At 47.8% G+C, this 23,053-nt stretch overlaps 1 protein-coding gene across 2 annotated transcripts in view; it reads right to left on the bottom strand.

Moving 5' to 3' along the window:
* Positions 1-2,303: 2,303 nt before the first annotated feature.
* Positions 2,304-23,053, bottom strand: part of DNAAF11 (dynein axonemal assembly factor 11) — an 81,158-nt gene continuing 60,408 nt past the window's right edge. For both annotated transcript variants that reach the window (XM_083144860.1, XM_083144859.1), the window contains exon 12: positions 2,304-4,819. In XM_083144860.1, the coding sequence (XP_083000986.1) occupies positions 4,630-4,819 (190 nt within the window). In that variant the 3' untranslated portion in view covers positions 2,304-4,629. The remainder of the gene's footprint in view (positions 4,820-23,053) is intronic.

Genomic DNA, 23,053 nt, shown 5'->3' with positions numbered 1-23,053 from the left:
CCTGATGGCTTTCATTGCAGTGAGCAGGTTTCCAATGAATATATCAGAGTCTTATCAATGTCCATCTCCTGCTCCCTTCATTCAGTTTATGCAGAATGATGCACAGGGGAACAAAACGCGTCTTGTGATGTTTCCTAATATTTGAAAAGTCCATTTACAGTTACAGGTTTATGTTGGGAATTTTAGTCATTTTTCATTAAACAGAAAACCCAAAACAACTATATAGGAAAGCGGGGTACATATTACACAATATCTGTACCCGGTGACGTCAAGGCGGGATACCGTCGGTTGGTCGACATTCATTAGGTCAACACCGTATGGTCAACATACTGCAAGGTCAACAGGGGTCTAAGTCAACATAGAACAAAGTCGACATGACATTAGGTCAACACAAGCATTAGGTCGACAGTCAAAAAGTCGACATGGGGTTTTTCACTGTTTTTTGAGCTGACAGGCGGTATTTCATGCCCTATCATCCACTAGGGCGTGGTGGGAGAATATAATAGTGTGCTGAGCGTAGCGAGACACCGTGCCTGAAGTATGGCGAGCGCAGGGAGCCATGTGAGGGGACGCGGTGCACTCGATCCAGTGTCGATGACGACATTCGAGTCCAAAAACAGTGAAAAACCCCATGTCGGCCTAGACCATGTCAACCTAATGCTTGTGTCGACCTAATGTCATGTTGACCTTGTCCCATGTCGACCTGGACCCCTGTCGAACTTGCAGTATGTCGACCCAACTGTGCCGACCATCTTTAGGTTGACCCAATGATCCATACCCATCAAGGCTGGGGGTGCTGTCATTGCCAAGTATCATCTAGTGTGCAGGCACCTTAAAACTCTGCAGTTGTAGACCCCAGTATAAGGAGGCCAATACTGGGATCGGCGTTATCCTGGGATTTTTGGCCTAAAATCAGCAGGATTTCAATCCCGGGATTAGTATGCGCATGCGGAATTCATTTATTTTTTTAAACCTGGCAGCGCTGAGCACCTGTAGTATAAAGCTCAGTAGCTGCCCGGCGGTTCCTGACCCCTGGCAGTTTCTTTGATTGACTAAACTGTGGACCAATTAGAATGTGGGGGCAGGGCTTCATGGGTTTAGGGGGCGGAGCTATGCTCTGTGTCCCGACACCTTGAAAAAAAAAACTAAAACAAAACATTGGTTTTGCTGTGCCATCGATGGAGGGACACCATCCGGTTCTCCCCCATCGATAGCAAAATTATTCAACATCGGCCATAAACCATCAATGATTTCAAATCATCGATGGTTGATGGCCATCCCTATCGCACGCTGTTCTGCTCCCGGACGCCTGCCTGCACGCTGTTCTGCTCTCGGCCGGCTGCCCGCAAGCTGTTCCACACCTGGCTGCCCGCCGTGTCACCACCTGCCAGCTGTGCAGCTCCCAGCTGCCCACTGTGCCACTCCCAGCCAGGCACAAGAAGACAAGAGATGGTCCTGCTGCCTGTCACCATGCTGTGTAAGTGACAGTGCAGGGCAGGGGTTTAGGAGGTGATTGGGCGGATTAGTTCCACTTTACAAACTGCCCCGGGATCGGCTTCCGTACCCCTATAAATTATATTTATACTTCCAATTCTGAGAAAATGCTACTTGTGGACAACAATATCCTCTGCTTTCACACAATGCACGATACAAAGTCACAATGGAAGCAGGTGATGGACTTCCTAGACTTTTTTTTTATATGTATTCAAATGATACACATGGAAACATAGTAAACAACAATAGTACAACATACTGTAGTAACCAAACACAGGTATTAAAAAATATGAATACAGTAATATTATTATTCTTCAGAACTGGAAACTGTCATTCATCCTAAGGGATTATCTGTATCTATAGAAACAAGTGATAGTGTAAAAAACATTTAAGACAAAGGGCGGGATTCTCTAAAATCCGCAGCCCTCTTCGCCAGAAACCGCATTTCTAATGACCGCATATTCTCTAAAATATGCGGTCATTAACGCAAGGGACAGCTCTTGCGGTAAGAGCTGTCCCTTGCGATGCGGCGCCGTTGCTGGACTTCCGGGTCTATGACCCGGGAGTCCGTCTGCGCATGCGCAGACTGACGCGCCGGCCGCAGGGCATGCTGGGAGGGATCCGTGACGGATCCCTCACACACCGCTGCGGTAAGAAGCCCATAGCCTTCTGCAGGGAACCGCCAGCTTTTGCTGGCGATTCCCTCCGCAGCGGTGACACTGCGGAGGGAGGTTAGAGAATACAGAAATGCGGTAAAAACCCGATAACGGGGTTTTTACCGCATTTCTGTAATAGAGAATCTCGCCCAATAATACATTCTACTACAAAAAAATACATGAAGGCTAACTCCCCCCACACACACACTAAATAGAAAGATGGAAGACTGACTAAGTGTGATGATACCATTTTTGCATTATTTTAGTACTAGCAAAAAGCCCGTCACAATGACGGCTGAGTCCCTATCTGCTCCTACCCTTGCGGTGAATCTTTTTCACTGAAAATCTGATTCACCCGATTCAACAATCACTGTTCGCCGAAAGCAAACAGTGAATGCCGGCCAGTTCTCCGTTTCATGCTCGCTGCAATTCGCTGGTGGATTTTAATGGGGTTTTGACTCTAACTCGCCGAGAGTGTATTCAATGCTAGGATGGAAAACTGCATTCAGCGTGATTTTCGCCGTGATTCACCGTTTTGCATTCGCCATCTTTTTTTGGTGAACTGGAATGTGTTCTTTTAAAATAAAGGTTTTCTTTTTTGTTTGTTGTTCTATTTGGATTCGTGTGCTTGCAGCACATGATATATATTTAATTTAAAAAAATGTTTTTTGTTTACATGATGTCAGCAGGGGGTGGGGAGTTTCTCATTAATATTCACTGCACTTGGTCCCGCTCATAAAATATGCACGCGCGGGACCAGCGCAGTGCTCCCTCCACCTCCGAGCCTGCCCTGTCTCCTCTGGAAAGCAGCTTCTGCTGCCTGTGTCCCCGCCAGCCCTCCTTCTCCCCCCTGCTGCTGTGTGCAGCGTGCGGCGCAGGCAGGGAGACTTCCATCTCCCTGCCTTCCGCCGTCCCCCCGGCAACCCAGGGGGGTTAAAATTCGCCGTCATGTGCTCACTGGGGAGAGGGAGGGCTGGCGGCGGACCGGGAGGATGGCGAATCCTAAACAGGATTCGCTGCACATAGTGAAAAATATCATTGAATACTACCCTCTGTCTTCACAGCTCTCACGACCTCTGTCCATATCCAGCAAGTTTGAAACAGATCATTTTGGTTTCACTTTCTGTTAAGTAATTTGGTCCGTCACGTGGCCTCTAGTGGTCACTGACGGTACTTCACCTCAAAAAGAGGAGGTTAGCCTTTTATACAGAGATATATCTGGCGATCCCCATCGCCGGCTGAGAGGCGCTCTATCTGTATATAATGATCACCAGAATACATTAAAAGGGCTTTTAGAGCAGTTTTTGTGAAAAACGACACCAAACCCTTTCATTTGCATTCCTTTCCAGTAAGCAGATCGCATTTCCCATACTTATAATGGGAATCTGGCAAAAAAAAAGGGACGCAAAAAACAACGCAGGACGCCCTGTGATAAGAACGCCACTTTCAGCTGGGGAACCAAAGGTCTCACATGCGTATTGGGGGATCTGCACCGCCTTCTCTGCCCCTAGTCTACTCCCTCTTCTACCGTTACCAATTCGGAGCTAAACATTATAGGGTTTGGTGGGTTGGGGATGTGTTTTGCCGATTCCCCAATAGATCGCAGGTTGTTCCCAGCAGGAAAAAAACACATAAGGTTTAATCAATGTGAACACATAATGTATACTGGAATGTCGTGTAATCGCTAATATATATACATATACATACATACATGTAACGTTATTGCCATTTTTTAATGCAATACAACTACTTGGAAAATCACTTTTTCAAGCTAGTTATAATTTCAATAATTACAATTAATTATAGCTACTGTAACTGCAGATAAATCCTCCAGACAATTCAAACAGAGGATGTAGAACACACGCTGATAATTATACATTCAGAAAGTTTAATTGCGCTGTGTAAACACATTACAGGTAATTAGGAAATATGTATAATACTTTCGATTAGCTTATCATCAGAATAGGCTGGTGGAGGCTGGCAGGGCATTCTATGTAATGTAGTGCCACAATGTCTTTTTATATATACAGCCAGACGTATCAATGTGATAAGTTGGAGAGAGAGATAAAATAGCAACCAATCAGCTCCTAGCTGTTATTTTTCAAACCCAGGGCTAGATGCATTAAGCTTCAAAAGTGATAAATTGGAGAGTGATAAACAACCAACCAATCAGCTCCTACCTGCCATGTTGCAGGCTGTGTTTGAAAAAAATGTCAGGCAGGAGCTGATTGGTTGGTTGTTTTATCACTTTTGAAGCTTAAGCATGGCAGTTAGAAGCTGATTGGCTGGCACTTTATCGTCTCCACTTCATCAATTTTCAAGGCTTAGTACATCTGCTCCATTGAGTCTTCAGCATGACTAGAATTTCTTCTGGTTTCTACAGTTGCTCTGGAACTGTAAGCCTCAGCTAGAAGTAGTTAGGGCATGCTAGTATTTGTAGTTCCACCACTGGAATTAAGCCATCGTGTATTGGCTTCTCTCATATAAGTGGTGGAACTTCCAAGTTGTCTGTGAAACCTTGGTCGTGCTCCTTCGCGTCTTCAGGAGTGAAGCTCCGTAACTGAAGTGGTCCGCGGACCCCGCTTCCCTTCTCCTGGATGATATTTGTCACGTCGGGAAAGGAATACGCTTTCGGATCCACTTCCAGTTTCTCAATTCCTTTTGAACTTCTGAAAAGAAACCAGTGTCAGGGGTGAGTCAGGTCTGTGTCGTGAATGTAATCTAATCTAACAAATAAATGAAAATAGTAAAAGGAGAACATTGAAAACAAGGTTACTTCTGTAATAATAATAATAATATTAATAGTAAATAAATAATAATAATAGTAACACAATAAGAAAAAAAACAAGGATCTCTACTTTTCCCAAGTCCATTGTCCATTCAGAAGTTGGACAGTAACAATCTCCATGATTATTCCCAGCCATTTTCCTGGTGATTTGCACATGTGCAATAGAGATGTCCCCAAGAACAAGGCCTGGGCACCATGTTCCTGGAGACCTAGACATACGCACAAAGCCAGAGTCTACTCTCTGCATGTATCCTGTATAAAGCATATGTGTGACATTCAGGGCCTTATTTTGGTTCATTCTTTCTGACAAAATCCTTCTTAGATGGACAAAACCATGTGCACTGCAGGTGGGGCAGATGTAACATGTGCAGAGAGAATTAGATTTGGGTGGGGTTTTACTTCAAAGTGAGATCTATATTGCAGTGTAAAAATAAAGCAGTCAGTATTCTCCCTGCACAGAAACAAAATTACTCACCCAAATCTAATTCTCTCTGCACATTTTACATCTGCCCCCCCCCCCTGCAGTGCACATGGTTTTGTCCATCTAAGAAGGATTTTGTCAGAAAGAATGAACCAAAATAAGGCCCATAGACCCAATCAGTGCAGACATTGGGGTATATCGGTCTACAAGTTACAGGAAGCTGCTACAGGTCAGGGATTAGCTGTTAGATTTAAAGGGACATTTTGTTTTAAAGGCAACAGCAACCCAGAAACATTCTTCACCTGGTGGGCTATCTTCTCATATACCCAGGGTCTAAACATGTTGATGATGGGTCAATCTCATGGGTCTCAAGCATGCGCATAACTAGGCCCACCCCCATAATGTATCAGGAGTCCTTGAGGAGGGGCAGGGTAAAAAGTTATGGTGATTTGTGTTATTTTAGCCCTGCCCCCTTCCAGGCTGTATCTGTGTATCCCGATTCCCTAGAAAGCGGCTGGGATGTCAGAGTACCCACTGTTTCAGGGTTGTGAGAGACTACCCATATAAGTGGGAGTCTCCAGCAATGAAGTTCTCTGGCCTATATGCAGCTGAACATCGCTGAGAACTTAAATTACTTCCCCAAACACTTTTTCGGGTAGTCCCCCTCACCTCTGGGAACGCCCCCCACATCCCGCTGGCTTTTCAGTGATAAGGACAGATTGGAAAAAACAATTGCTGGAATAGCAGGTTTGCCTGAATGATGCGGTTTTGCAACATTTAGCCCCTCCCCTTAACCACAGGCCTACCAATGATGACGGTTTGTTGTGCTGGGGGCGGGGCTTTATGCCCAGCCCCACAAAGTGCACAGAAGCTTCTCCTCTCAGCAAGTATGGGTTTGCCATGAGTATAAAAGAGTATCATTACACTGCAACACAACATACATCTACAGCAACGTCGTGCGTCCTATGGCGTTCTCGGACATGATATATACAGATATTGGGCCTAATTCAGATCTGATTGCATGGCACATTTTGTTAGCAAATGGACAAAACCATGCTGCACTGCAGGTGGGGCAGATGTAACATGTGCAGTGAGAGATGGGTGAGGAGTAATCCAACTGAAATCTATATTGCATTGCTCTGCTTCGCTCTCCATGGTTTTCTCTCAAAATCAGTCTCTTCTCTCTCTCTCTCTCCCTGAAGCTCAGCCCTCTATACACATTTCTGCCTCCATTATCCACACCCCTCTTATTAACACTCATGAGATTTTTACCTATCTCTCTACATTGACAATAACATCCACAAACTGTCAGAAAACAACATTCACAAACCACCTGCAGCTACACCTATCTCTCTCTACTGCTTCTATTAGCTGGTGACATTTCACTTAATCCAGGCCCCAGCTACTTGCCCCGCTCGCAGGCACCTAACTCTCAGGAACATAGTAATCCAACTAACCTCATAAACATCAAATGCCTCCCATCATCCCCCAAATCACTAAAATGTGCATTATGGAATGCACGCTCTGTTGGCAACAAATTAACATCCATCAACGACCTCTTCATTTCAAACAACTTCAACCTGCTGGCTATAACAGAAACATGGCTCTCCCAAACAAACACAGCCTCCCCTGCAGCCCTGTCACATGGTGCTCTCCACTTCACACACACACCCAGGCCTGGTGACAGCAGAGGAGGTGGGGTTGGAATATTACTATCCCAATCCTTCACATACAAAGTTATACCACAGATTCCATCACTCAGATTCACATCATTTGAAGTACATTCCATCAGAACTTACACTCCTTTCTCGCTGCGTGTTGCAGCTATCTATCGCCCACCTGGGCAGCCAACACGATTTCTGGAAGAATTTTCTGCCTGGCTCCCTCACTTCCTTTCCGCTGACATCTCAACCATCATCATGGGTGACTTCAACATTGCTATTGATAGCCCAAAATCTGCTGCTCATGCCTCCAAACTACTCTCTCTAACCTCCTCTCTCGGCCTCTCCCAATGGACTGACTCCTCTACTCATCGGGATGGCCACTGTCTTGATCTGATATTCACTAAGCTGTGCTCAGTGTCGGAATTCACCAATTCTCCTTTCCCTCTCTCAGATCACAACCTTATCACCTGCATGCTGTCCTCTAGTACTTCTAACTCAAAAACACAGAAATCCTTTAATCCACCTCAAGCCCGCAGAAATATTAATGATATTAATTTTCAAGTACTCTCCTCCTCACTGCAACAACAGCTTGCTCCTATTTCTGCATTCACTACTCCTGAGATGGCGGTATCACACCTAAACCTAACCCTCAAAACAGCCCTGGATGAAGTGGCTTCAGTTACCCACCACACTCCACGTAGGCCTAGACGCCAACCGTGGCACTCTAAATTAACGAGACACCTACAAAATATCTCACGCAAAGTTGAGCGTAAATGGCGTAAATCTCACAGTCCAATGGATTTCTTTACATATAAGAATATCTACCAGTACTATAGTTATGCCCTGGAAACTGCCAAACAAACATATTTCCAAACTCTCATTTCTGCTCAAGCTTCTAACCCAAAACGTATTTTTAATACATTTAAATCCCTTCTCAACCCTCCCTCACCCAAGCCACCAACCACTATCCATGCACAAGATCTTGCTTCCTACTTCAGGGATAAGATTGACAAGATCAGAGATGAATTGGTATGCTCCAACTCAGTTGGTGATATGCTCAATTCCATACCTGAGCCCTCTGAAGCATTTGCTTCATTTGATCCCACAAATGAAGATGAAGTATCTGCACTTTTCTCTGCCTCCCACTCTACTACCTCTCCTCTTGACCCTATACCCTCGCAAATTAGTAAATCTCTGTCTCCTGTGCTCATTCCAATCTTAACTAAAATCTGTAACCTCTCTTTCTCTACTGGTGTCTTTCCTTCATTGTTCAAACAAGCAGTTATTACTCCGATTCTGAAAAAACAGAATTCTGATCCAAGCTCTCTCTCAAACTACCGTCCCATTTCTCAACTTCCATGCACCTCCAAACTACTTGAAAGACTTGCTTATACTCGCCTCACACACTTTCTTAACTCGCACAACTTAATGGACCCGCATCAGTCAGGCTTTCGTGCACAACACTCCACAGAGACAGCACTGACTAAAGTTGTGAATGATCTGGTCACTGCTAAGTCTAAAGGCCACTACTCACTACTAATTCTTCTAGATCTCTCTGCTGCTTTTGACACTGTTGACCACACACTTCTCATACAAACACTACAATCCATAGGTCTTAAAGACACAGCCCTCTCTTGGTTCTCATCCTACTTTTCTAACCGCTCCTTTAGTGTTCGTTTCTCTGATTCTACCTCCTCTTCGCTACCTCTTTCAGTTGGAGTACCTCAGGGTTCAGTTTTAGGTCCCCTGCTTTTCTCAATCTATACCTCATCTCTTGGCAAACTAATCAGCTCCTTTGGATTTCAGTATCATCTGTATGCGGATGATACTCAGCTCTACCTATCCTCCCCGGACCTGTCCCCATCTGTATTGAGCCGTGTCTCTGAATGCCTTTCTGCTGTTTCATCCTGGATGTCATCTCGCCACCTCAAACTTAATATCTCAAAAACAGAATTAATTATATTTCCGCCAATAAATAGTAGTTACCAACCTGATATCTCTATCGCTGTTGAGAAGATGACAATCACTCCTACCTCTCAAGCTCGCTGCCTAGGTGTTATCCTTGACTCAGAACTTTCCTTTGTACCCCACATTCAATCTGTCTCAAAATCATGCCACATGCACCTAAAAAACATATTTAAAACTCGCCCTTACCTTACACAAGACACTGCAAAAACTCTAATCCATGCTCTCATCATCTCACGCATTGATTATTGCAATAGTCTCCTTATTGGCCTTCCCCAATACAGACTCTCACCACTACAGTCCATTATGAATGCAGCTGCAAGGCTAATCTTCCTAGCCAGACGTTCATCGTCTGCAAAGCTACTCTGTCAGTCACTTCATTGGTTACCTGTATTCTACCGTATTCAATACAAAATTCTTTTACTTACACACAAAGCCATAAACCAAACTACACCAACATACATATCTTCTCTTATCTCAAAATATCATCCAACACGACCTCTACGCTCCTCCCAAGATCTATGTCTCTCATCCACACTCATTACTCGCTCCCATTCCCGACTGCAGGACTTTCTTCGGGCTGCAACAACTCTGTGGAATGCCCTCCCAAGCACAATAAGACTCTCCTCCAGTCTCCAAACCTATAAGCGTTCCCTAAAAACTCATCTCTTCAGGCAAGCTTATTAAATTCCAGAACCAGTCCTAGAACCTTGCGTTCTGGTGGAATCGATGCAATAAAGAATACAGTATCTATCCTTATGTATCAATGCCTATTTCCCTATAGATTGTAAGCTTGCGAGCAGGGCCCTCCTACATTTTGACTGTCTGTAAATACCCTGTTTTGTTGTATCACTGTCTGCTATTGTAAAGCGCAACGGAATATGCTGAGCTATATAAGAAACTGTTAATAAATAAATAAAAATAATTGTAAAAATAAAAACAGCCAGTATTTATCCAGCACAGAAACAAAATAACTAACCCAAATCTAACTCTCTCTGTACATGTTACATCTGCCCCACCTGCAGTGAAGCATGGTTTTGTCCATTTGCTAACAACATTGCTGTGTGATCAGGTCTGAATTAGGCCCATGGACCTAGGCGGGCTCTTTGCTGTAAAGTAGTACAAAGCAGACACTTAGAACAGTTCAGCCTTTACTTTGTAAGTCTCCTCACCGGGAGAGGAGACACTTCAGGGCACTTCATTGGATGGGACCAAATGATCTCATTAGGCCACACCCCCAACACAGGGAAACTCCCTGAGACAGATATAGTCATTTAGCCCCGCCTCCATCCCATGGCTTCCATGATTGCAAGGGAGTAAAGGCCCCTATACATTAGGCCGACTTGTCCCAATTCTCCTGTGATCCGCCCGGCAGCTCCCCGGGAGGCTCACATATGATTTGGCATGCGAATTATCACATGTAAAACTGGGGAGCTGCAGCAGGCAGTGAGGAGAAGCAGGATGGGCGGCAGGTGCTGCAGCAGACGGTGAGGAGCAGCGGGACGAGTGGCGGCTGCTGAGCGCTAGCAGGTGTTCAGCAGGAAGGGCAGCGGCGGGTAATAGAATTTGACAGGTTATTTTAAACTTCTAATACCCGCCGCTGCCCATCCTGCTGAACGTTCGGCTCAGCACCAACCGCCCGCCCTGCTGCCCTCACCGCCTGCTGCAGCACCAGCACCTGCCACTAGCCCCGCTGCTCCTCACCACCCGCTGGTCGGACATGATCTCATGTGCAGCCCCTCCGACCTACTGATCCAGTTCGATGCGGACAGGACCGCGCATCAGATCGGATATCACAAACATGCGATTTTGGGCCGATTTCACTAGATTTATCGGCCCAAAGTGCCGAATAGGGTGAAATCGGCCCAAAATCGCATAGCGTATGGGCACCTTTACATGCTATCTTTGTTGCGGGGGAGCCTTCTACTTCTCCAGGACGGCGGGGGACTATTCCAAAAAACGTGAGCCTCCCGCAGCTTCCAGGAAGCAAGTACGAGTTCATCTGATTCGTTTCACTCATCAGCTCTCTGCTTTTATTAGCTCACAAGAAACCTGAACTTGTATAAATCCACGGAACAAATGTTTTCTTCCTGAGGTGCCTGCTGCGGTGTCAACGTTATTATTTTAATTGTGAGATGAATGAGTAATGAGGTGATTATGCAGAGTCATGGTCTTGGCGAGCTGCGCCAGTCATGCAAACAAACTGGGAAATGTTGTGCGCGCCTCGGTCCTGTTGGGATAATTACGGAGATATTATTACTGACAAAGAAGCAGGATTTAGAATCAGCCCGGGGTGCACACACAGTAATGGGAAACTGTTCCCATTCATACAGGATGCGGTACACAAAGAAAGGGTATGAATAACAAATAGTCACGTATGATTAGCATCGTATGGCACTGACACAGTATCAGGCAGTATATGTGGAGTATAGACATTCACATGCGGAGAATGGAAACATTAGGGCTCTCTACAGCGGCCCCTGCTGCTTATTAATACCCCATTCACACCAGCATAAATTGGAGCAGGGTTGTTCCCGGGTTTAACCCGGGGACCTGGCCGGTGTGAATGGGGTAGGGGATACTTACCCGGGTTGCCAGTCCTCGTGTGCTGTCCGGCCGGGGATCCACACAGGCGGTGGGCGCAAATGACAGGACAGGCGGCGGATGAAGATGACACAGCTCTACGGCGGCAGTGAGGGCACCGGAGAGCTGCGTCACCTTCAACCGCCGGCTGTCCCATCATTTGCGCCCGCCGCCCATGTGGACCCCTGGCCTGCACGGAGGACCAGCAACCGGGGTGAGTATTCTACACACCTCCTGCCCGCCTCCACCGCCATCCCGCCGCCTGCCCGCCTCCTGCCGGCTCTCCTCCTTGCCTCCTTCCTGCCCCCTTCACACACAAGAAAATGCAGGGGCCATATTCCTGGGTGGGTCCCTGCATTTTCTGGTGTGAAAGGGGTATTAGCAGTCCGACAGCTTAGAACCACCAGCCTGTTCAATCACGTTTAGGCCAAGGCCAACTTTAATACATTGGCCAGGGGAGCGAATATGGCCGAATTCGCTCCCCTGGCCAATGCACACAATTTTAATAAAAAATATATACAGTATGAGTAAGATTGACATACAACATATACTGTACGTGGACAAAAGCAATAAATGATAAGTGACTGTGGCGCAGGTAATCTGTATGAATTGTCACCAATAGGTCATGCGACCTGTTGTAGAGGAGTGTCAGTTCCTGGTGGTGCCTCGTTGACATGGCAATACCCCGGCGGCAAGTGGAAATGCTGTGGACCCAGGAGAACCAGATGCTGTGGTGCCGAGGCTGGTCCGGACACTGTGGTGACAGTTGGTGACTGAGCTGCATTGATCAGTAGGAAGAGTCACTTGCAGAATGAATGCTTGGAGCGGGTGGCTGACATCACATGACATCAGCGGCCGCCCCGAATTTGGCCATCTCCGGCTAGAATAAAAGTAAGTCTAAACTGACTTCTATTAGCGAAGGGTAAAAAAAATTTTTTATGGTGATCGACCACCGAATGTTTTTTCTGGCGTGCGACAGCATGCCATCGGATGTGTATGCGAACATACCCGCTCGCATGCTAGTGCACGGATTTGGGTGGCGGCTGGGGGGGGCAGGCATTTGGCTGGCGGGAAGTGAATATGCACTGCCTAGCGCAGGACACATCTGGGAGAATAACGATTCATTATCACAAGGCTCAAGGAGGCTACAGAGACGGTTTGTAAGTCAGTAGTGACTGTAGCAAATCTCAATGAAATGGGATTCTTGGGGTCACTTTGACAACTGGAGCCCAGCAGCCACTGCCTCCAATGTATCTGGGAGTTTTGACACTGGTTTGTAGCATTGTGATTGGATCAAATTGGAATGGTGTTTGTGACAGCTGTCCCTGGGAAGGGAGAGATTACAGCCTCCCCATATGGGCTGGACTTTTCCATTTTGTACCCTCTTCATACGGACAGGCTGTAATCTTACTTCTCCCCAGTGATAGCTTGTGTCATTAGACACCCTTCAAGAAAGGACATGCCCAACCCAACTGCAGGTCACCAGTCCGTTGTTCAGAGAGTTCTTGAGTTTCTTGCGCTTAGAGATGATGTCATCTCCAAGAGCCAAGAATGGAGTATCTCAGTAGGAACGGGGTAAGTCCTGGGTCAGACCCTGGATTTCGGTGTAAAAGGATACTAGAGGTCTGGAATGGAGACTGAAAACTGTAGGACCTGGACTCAGATCTAATTGTTTAGGAGACGCTTCCATCCAATTAACCATACTGCACCAGCTTATATCTCTCTACTTATCTCAAAATATCTCCCATCTCAACCACTCCACTCTGCACAAGATCTGCGTCTCTCTTCTGCACGGATCACTAGCTCCCATTCACTAATACAGGACTTTCATTGGGCTGCTCCCATCCTATGGAATGCCCTTCCACGCACAATAAGACTCCACTAGCCTCCAAACTTTCAAGCGTTCCCTGAAAACTCACCTCTTCAGGCAAGCCTATCATATATAAGTAACATACGCATAAACCTCTGAGGCACTTATGTATTATATAGCTTCCCTTCTGGACCTACAAGCTATGCTATTACTGGTGCCTGTCCTCGTGTTTCCCTCCTATGTCCCTATAGATTGTAAGCTTGCAGCAGGGCCCTCCTACCTCCAAGTCTGTCCGTTGTTACCCATTTTGTTTTATCACTGTCTACTATTGTAAAGCGCAACGGAATCTGCTGCACTATATACGAACCTGTAACGGAAGCTGCTGCGCTATATAAGACCCTGTAACGGAATCTGCTGCGCTATATAAGACACTGTAACGGAATCTGCTGCGCTATATAAGACACTAACGGAATCTGCTGCGCTATATAAGACAATGTAACAGAATCTGCTGCGCTATATAAGACACTGTAACAGAATCTGCTGCGCTATATAAGACACTGTAACGGAATCTGCTGCGCTATATAAGACACTGTAACGGAATCTGCTGCGCTATATAAGAACCTGTAACGGAATCTGCTGCGCTATATAAGACAATGTAACAGAATCTGCTGCGCTATATAAGACACTGTAACAGAATCTGCTGCACTATATAAGACACTAACGGAATCTGCTGCGCTATATAAGACAATGTAACAGAATCTGCTGCGCTATATAAGACACTGTAACGGAATCTGCTGCACTATATAAGACACTGTAACAGAATCTGCTGCACTATAAAAGACACTGTAACGGAATCTGCTGCGCTATATAAGACACTAACGGAATCTGCTGCGCTATATAAGACACTGTAACGGAATCTGCTGCGCTATATAAGACACTGTAACGGACTCTGCTGCGCTATATAAGACGCTGTAACGGAATCTGCTGCGCTATATAAGACACTGTAACGGAATCTGCTGCACTATATAAGACACTGTCACGGAATCTGCTGCACTATATAAGACACTGTAACAGAATCTGCTGCGCTATATAAGACACTGTAACGTAATCTGCTGCGCTATATAAGACACTGTAACGTAATCTGCTGCGCTATATAAGACACTAACGGAATCTGCTGCGCTATATAAGACACTAACGGAATCTGCTGCACTATATAAGACGCTGTAACGGAATCTGCTGTGCTATATAAGACGCTGTAACGGAATCTGCTGCGCTATATAAGATGCTGTAACGGAATCTGCTGCGCTATATAAGATGCTGTAACGGAATCTGCTGCGCTATATAAGACACTGTAACGGAATCTGCTGCGCTATATAAGACACTGTAACGGAATCTGCTGCGCTATATAAGACACTGTAACGTAATCTGCTGCGCTATATAAGACACTAACGGAATCTGCTGCACTATATAAGACACTGTAACGGAATCTGCTGCGCTATATAAGACACTGTAACGGAATCTGCTGCGCTATATAAGACACTGTAATGGAATCTGCTGCGCTAGATAAGACACTGTAACGGAATCTGCTGCTCTATATAAGACACTGTAACGTAATCTGCTGCGCTATATAAGACACTGTAACGTAATCTGCTGCGCTATATAAGACACTGTAACGTAATCTGCTGCGCTATATAAGACACTGTAACGGAATCTGCTGCTCTATATAAGACACTGTAACGGAATCTGCTGCGCTATATAAGACACTGTAACGGAATCTGCTGCGCTATATAAGACACTGTAACGGAATCTGCTGCTCTATATAAGACACTGTAACGGAATCTGCTGCTCTATATAAGAAACTGTAAATATATAAATAAATTAAGTGCCGGCTTTACCCCACACCTCTTATTTGGACAGTTTAGGGTGGATTTAGTGCTGAAAAGTCCTCTCTCCAAATAACACTTATTGTATGGGCACTTGAGTGGATTTCACAGAAAATCTGCTGTTCAGTGCAATTCTGGCCAGGTTCAATATATAACATTGTAGGAGCAATGGGAATGTACGCTAATGGTTCCAGGGACGTCTTAGGTCGAAAGATGTCCACTGCCGGCTTGGCAGATCCAATCTTCACCCAGAGACCCGTCATCTGATCACCAACAGACATCCATAGGCCTCCTAGGTAGGCCTGAGCTTATTCAGAAAGGCAGCTAAGGACACTACATTTGCGTCGGAAGACTCAGAAGCACAGAAAATGAGGCCAACACCCTGATTTTTTGAAACAGCCATCCCCACCTGTCCTCAATGAGCGTCAGCCTATCAGGCCATAGCTTCCCCGGCACTGGAACTGGAGTCCAGTAGTCCTCCAGGACGATGCACACTGCGGCTTCAGCTACTCCACCTTCTATGAGATTTGCTGTGGAAGCAGGCCCATAGTTTCCAATGTGGAAAACTTTCAGGGAAGAGTAGCAACAGTTTAGAAAACGCTTCTCGCTTGCATTAAGGACTTGTCACATAGTGTTCCTGTGTTAGACACAGCTTGTACGGCACAGAAGGCTACACAAAAGAGACAAGTGGAACCACACGAACCCCAGAGACACGATGAACGCAGAATCAATGTTCCTGGGATTGCTCATACATTATTTATCTGCTGCCTAATTCTTCTTAATTGGGAATTTGCACGGATGCCTCAAGATACAAACTACACAGCTGGAAGACCGAATCAAACTCGTAATTAGTGGGGAAAACACATTACAAGTTCATTCCGGAAAATAACTTTTTAAGGAAGAGTTGCTTTACCCATGACGTACCTCCTGGCTGCTTAAACCCTTTGGAAGGAATGGTAAATGTGGCATTTATGTTGGTGTAGGGGGTTACACGGAACCTAGTATTCCTTGTGCAAGGCTGGACACGATTTATGACCTGTAGCCATGAATTATAATAACGTTAATTCAATAATACAGAAAAAACCTACACCTTGAGTTTGTCCATGCCAGAGGTAGCCAACTCCAGTCCACAGGAGCTACAAACAGTTCACCTTTCCCAGACCACCCAACTGCCGCACAGACATTACTCACTGACACATTTTAAAAGAGCCAAAAGGTGAGGAGACCTGGATAAAGTTAACTGTTGGTAGCTCTCAAGGCCTGTAGGAGGCTACCCCTGGTCTATGCACATTTCTGTTGAAATCAACACCCCCATACACTTATATGGCAATGGTATAGACCCTTCTATACCCCCCTGTGAGGTTCCACACCTGATGGCAAAGATACCTCTTTGTGGGATTAGTATCAAATCCCGGCAGTCGGAATCCCGACGGTCGAAATACCGAAGTCGGAATCCCGACCGCTGCAATACTGACAGGGGGGGGGGGGGCATGGTGCCTCGCTATGCTCGGCACACTATTTTATTCTGTCCACGACACCCATAGAGGGACAAAGTGCCGGCATTGCGGCGGTCGGGGTTCCGGCGTCGATATTTCGACCGTTGGGATTCCGACTGCCGGGATTTTGACCGCATCCCCTCTTTGTGAACATAGAGCATATTCAAAAGGTAAGCCACTGAAGAGGATCCCGGAGGCCGCCGTGGACATCAGGGGAAGAGGTAAGTATCAAAAAAGGGGTGGAGGGGGGGGGACCCGAAATATTCTGCAAACCCACGGATTTCTGAATATTTCGGTTTTTGGAATACACGGATAAGGGAGACCCGACCTGTATATTCATTACACTCTGAATCTGTTACTATAAGTCTTGTCCTCTCCTCGGGTTTTCCCCATTACTGTGCAGATCTCCGCTATGATATTCCCAGGGCAGACATTTATAATGGAGAACTCATGGCAAAATATTTTTAGAAACTTCTTATTATAGGGAAAAATGTTGTTTAGGGGATTTTAGCTCCCAAGAGGACAAACGAGCCAAGAGCGGATCAGGGGACTGGACGTGACCTTTTCTGCTTCTCCAACAAGCCGGCAAATTGAAAAATGCTGCAACCATTATATGTATAGACCCCCTAGCAATGTATTTAAAAATATATACACCTTTTTTTTAGTTTAGGAACCCTTAGTTATATTTTATGATAATACATCGGAGAATGTGGGATGGAAAAAGACAGGCAATCTGGTACTTGTTGTCCATTCTTTCCTCTGTGATTATAGTAGTGTCATTAATGCGGGATTATAAATTCAGAATTTAAGGGCGTTGTAGACAGCAAAGAACCTTTCAGGCGCCGGCTTAGACGGACACTATGCACAAATGTGTCCTCATACATACAGCCTCAATACGCCATGCAGCGCGATATGCCTGGTGAGAGGTATTCTGACCGCGGACATCCGCACCGCCGGTCGTACCCACTGCTGGTCATCTTTCTGCATTACAGAACAGAAATCACTATGTAACTGCTGTGTGCGAACCACGCTTGGTCCAACCGGTATAGTTAGACGTCTAAAGATATCGACTGCGTCTAGATTATCGGTAACGGAAGTTAGACACCAGGGCGGGCTGCTGACGCCACTGGACGTCAGCCAAACACCCCTTCTTCGTCCTGGCGACCCAAATAAAACTCAGTTTCTACTGACTTTTTTTTGCGAAGGCAGCAGGAATGATTTCGACTGCTGCGGATACATCGCATGTTAAAGAGGGGAATCGTCGGCGGGGGGGTTGCTCGGACAGGCGGCGCCTCTGGTGCAGCTTCACGAGCCACCAAGAATCACCCCTATATGCGTTGGCTACTTGCAAATTCTGCAATAGAGAATTCACCTTAGAGCGTAGTTAGATACAGATTATATTCAGACCGGGCTGAAGCTATTACGTGGTACAAAAAGGGATTATTGGGCCCCGCTCACCACAATCGTTACAGCTGTGGCCTAGAATGTAAGGTGCCTTCATTTTGTGATAACGCTAAGCTGGGTGAGGTTATTATATCGCAGCAGGATAATACTCCCCACAGACACGGCAGGAGTCAACCATCAAACGCCATATGAAATGGAATGTTCAGAAAAACATATATACTTGGGGAAAGCAATAGACAGAAAGCAGAGTAGCAGCCATCAGTGCCTGGCAGCAAATAGCAATGTAACAGTAATATAAATAATCCTAGCATGCATAATAATGGAGACTTGCTCAGCTCAACGTCACTGCGGGGAGACTTGCTTAGCACACAGTCACATCGGGGAGACTTGCTTAGCACACAATCACTGCGGGGAGACTTGCCTAGCACACAGTCACTGCTGGGAGACTTGCTTAGCACACAGTCACTGCGGGGAGACTTGCTTAGCACACAGTCACTGCTGGGAGACTTGCCTAGCACACAGTCATTGCTCGGAGACTTGCTTAGCACACAGTCACTGCTGGGAGACTTGCTTAGCACACAGTCACTGCTCGGAGACTTGCTTAGCACACAGTCACTGCTCGGAGACTTGCTTAGCACACAGTCACTGCTCGGAGACTTGCTTAGCACACAGTCACTGCTCGGAGACTTGCTTAGCACACAGTCACTGCTGGGAGACTTGCTTAGCACACAGTCACTGCTGGGAGACTTGCTTAGCACACAGTCACTGCGGGGAGACTTGCTTAGCACACAGTCACTGCTGGGAGACTTGCCCAGCACACAGTCACTGCTGGGAGACTTGCCTAGCACACAGTCACTGCTGGGAGACTTGCTTAGCACACGGTCACTGCGGGGAGACTTGCTTAGCACACAGTCACTGCGGGGGAGACTTGCTTAGCACACAGTCACTGCGGGGAGACTTGCTTAGCACACAGTCACTGCGGGGGAGACTTGCTTAGCGCACACAGTCACAGCGGGGAGACTTGCTTAGCACACAGTCACTGCGGGGGAGACTTGCTTAGCACACAGTCACTGCGGGGGAGACTTGCTTAGCACCAGTCACTGCGGGGAGACTTTCTCAGCACACAGTCACTGCTGGGAGACTTGCTCAGCACACAGTCACTGCTGGGAGACTTGCCTAGCACACAGTCACAGCGGGGAGACTTGCTTAGCACACAGTCACTGCTGGGAGACTTGCTTAGCACACGGTCACATCGGGGAGACTTGCTTAGCACACAGTCATTGCTGGGAGACTTGCTTAGCACACAGTCACTGCGGGGAGACTTGCTTAGCACACAGTCACTGCGGGGAGACTTGCTTAGCACACAGTCACTGCGGGGAGACTTGCTTAGCACACGGTCATTGCAGGGAGACTTGCCTAGCACACGGTCATTGCAGGGAGACTTGCCTAGCACACGGTCATTGCTCGGAGACTTGCTTAGCACACAGTCACTGCTGGGAGACTTGCTTAGCACACAGTCACTGCTGGGAGACTTGCTTAGCACACAGTCACTGCTGGGAGACTTGCTTAGCACACAGTCACTGCTGGGAGACTTGCTTAGCACACAGTCACTGCTCGGAGACTTGCTTAGCACACAGTCACTGCTCGGAGACTTGCTTAGCACACAGTCACTGCTGGGAGACTTGCCTAGCACACAGTCACTGCTGGGAGACTTGCTTAGCACACTGCGGGGAGACTTGCTTAGCACACAGTCACCGCGGGGGAGACTTGCTTAGCGCACACAGTCACAGCGGGGAGACTTGCTTAGCGCACACTGTCACAGCGGGGAGACTTGCTTAGCACACAGTCACTGCGGGGAGACTTGCTTAGCACACAGTCACTGCGGGGAGACTTGCTTAGCACACAGTCACTGCGGGGAGACTTGCTTAGCACACAGTCACATCGGGGAGACTTGCTTAGCACACAATCACTGCGGGGAGACTTGCCTAGCACACAGTCACTGCTGGGAGACTTGCTTAGCACACAGTCACTGCGGGGAGACTTGCTTAGCACACAGTCACTGCTGGGAGACTTGCCTAGCACACAGTCATTGCTCGGAGACTTGCTTAGCACACAGTCACTGCTGGGAGACTTGCTTAGCACACAGTCACTGCTCGGAGACTTGCTTAGCACACAGTCACTGCTCGGAGACTTGCTTAGCACACAGTCACTGCTCGGAGACTTGCTTAGCACACAGTCACTGCTCGGAGACTTGCTTAGCACACAGTCACTGCTGGGAGACTTGCTTAGCACACAGTCACTGCTGGGAGACTTGCTTAGCACACAGTCACTGCGGGGAGACTTGCTTAGCACACAGTCACTGCTGGGAGACTTGCCCAGCACACAGTCACTGCTGGGAGACTTGCCTAGCACACAGTCACTGCTGGGAGACTTGCTTAGCACACGGTCACTGCGGGGAGACTTGCTTAGCACACAGTCACTGCGGGGGAGACTTGCTTAGCACACAGTCACTGCGGGGAGACTTGCTTAGCACACAGTCACTGCGGGGGAGACTTGCTTAGCACACAGTCACAGCGGGGAGACTTGCTTAGCACACAGTCACTGCGGGGGAGACTTGCTTAGCACACAGTCACTGCGGGGGAGACTTGCTTAGCACCAGTCACTGCGGGGAGACTTTCTCAGCACACAGTCACTGCTGGGAGACTTGCTCAGCACACAGTCACTGCTGGGAGACTTGCCTAGCACACAGTCACAGCGGGGAGACTTGCTTAGCACACAGTCACTGCTGGGAGACTTGCTTAGCACACGGTCACATCGGGGAGACTTGCTTAGCACACAGTCATTGCTGGGAGACTTGCTTAGCACACAGTCACTGCGGGGAGACTTGCTTAGCACACAGTCACTGCGGGGAGACTTGCTTAGCACACAGTCACTGCGGGGAGACTTGCTTAGCACACGGTCATTGCAGGGAGACTTGCCTAGCACACGGTCATTGCTCGGAGACTTGCTTAGCACACAGTCACTGCTGGGAGACTTGCTTAGCACACAGTCACTGCTGGGAGACTTGCTTAGCACACAGTCACTGCTGGGAGACTTGCTTAGCACACAGTCACTGCTGGGAGACTTGCTTAGCACACAGTCACTGCTCGGAGACTTGCTTAGCACACAGTCACTGCTCGGAGACTTGCTTAGCACACAGTCACTGCTCGGAGACTTGCTTAGCACACAGTCACTGCTCGGAGACTTGCTTAGCACACAGTCACTGCTGGGAGACTTGCCTAGCACACAGTCACTGCTGGGAGACTTGCTTAGCACACTGCGGGGAGACTTGCTTAGCACACAGTCACCGCGGGGGAGACTTGCTTAGCGCACACAGTCACAGCGGGGAGACTTGCTTAGCGCACACTGTCACAGCGGGGAGACTTGCTTAGCACACAGTCACTGCGGGGAGACTTGCTTAGCACACAGTCACTGCGGGGAGACTTGCTTAGCACACAGTCACTGCGGGGAGACTTGCTTAGCACACGGTCATTGCAGGGAGACTTGCCTAGCACACGGTCATTGCTCGGAGACTTGCTTAGCACACAGTCACTGCTGGGAGACTTGCTTAGCACACAGTCACTGCTGGGAGACTTGCTTAGCACACAGTCACTGCTGGGAGACTTGCTTAGCACACAGTCACTGCTGGGAGACTTGCTTAGCACACAGTCACTGCTCGGAGACTTGCTTAGCACACAGTCACTGCTCGGAGACTTGCTTAGCACACAGTCACTGCTCGGAGACTTGCTTAGCACACAGTCACTGCGGGGAGACTTGCTTAGCACACAGTCACTGCTGGGAGACTTGCCTAGCACACAGTCACTGCTGGGAGACTTGCTTAGCACACTGCGGGGAGACTTGCTTAGCACACAGTCACCGCGGGGGAGACTTGCTTAGCGCACACAGTCACAGCGGGGAGACTTGCTTAGCGCACACTGTCACAGCGGGGAGACTTGCTTAGCACACAGTCACTGCGGGGAGACTTGCTTAGCACACAGTCACTGCGGGGAGATTTCCTTAGCACACAGTCACTGCGGGGGAGACTTGCTTAGCACACAGTCACTGCGGGGAGACTTGCTTAGCACACAGTCACTGCGGGGAGACTTGCTTAGCACACAATCACTGCGGGGAGACTTGCTTAGCACACAGTCACAGCGGGGGAGACTTGCTTAGCACACAGTCACAGCGGGGGAGACTTGCTTAGCACACAGTCACTGCGTGGGAGACTTGCTTAGCACACAGTCACTGCGGGGGAGACTTGCTTAGCACACAGTCACTGCGGGGAGACTTGCTTAGCACACAGTCGGTGCGGGGAGACTTGCTCAGCACACAGTCGGTGCGGGGAGACTTGCTAAGCACACAGTCGGTGCGGGGAGACTTGCTAAGCACACAGTCGGTGCGGGGAGACTTGCTTAGCACACAGTCACTGCGGTGGAGACTTGCTTAGCACACAGTCACTGCGGGGGAGACTTGCTTAGCACACAGTCACTGCTGGGAGACTTGCTTAGCACACAGTCACTGCGGGGGAGACTTGCTTAGCACACAGTCACTGCGGGGGAGACTTGCTTAGCACACAGTCACTGCGGGGGAGACTTGCTTAGCACACAGTCACTGCTGGGAGACTTGCTTAGCACACAGTCACTGCGGGGGAGACTTGCTTAGCACACAGACACAGTGGGGAGACTTCCTTAGCACACAGTCACTGCGGGGAGACTTGCTTAGCACACAGTCACTGCTGGGAGACTTGCTTAGCACACAGTCACAGCGGGGAGACTTCCTTAGCACACAGTCACAGCGGGGAGACTTGCTTAGCACACAGTCACTGCGGGGGAGACTCGCTTAGCACACAG

Source organism: Crinia signifera, chromosome 5, assembly GCF_055691185.1.
Source record: "Crinia signifera chromosome 5, ASM5569118v1, whole genome shotgun sequence".
Classification (NCBI taxonomy): domain Eukaryota; kingdom Metazoa; phylum Chordata; class Amphibia; order Anura; family Myobatrachidae; genus Crinia; species Crinia signifera.
This window is presented reverse-complemented; position numbering and strand designations above follow the sequence as displayed.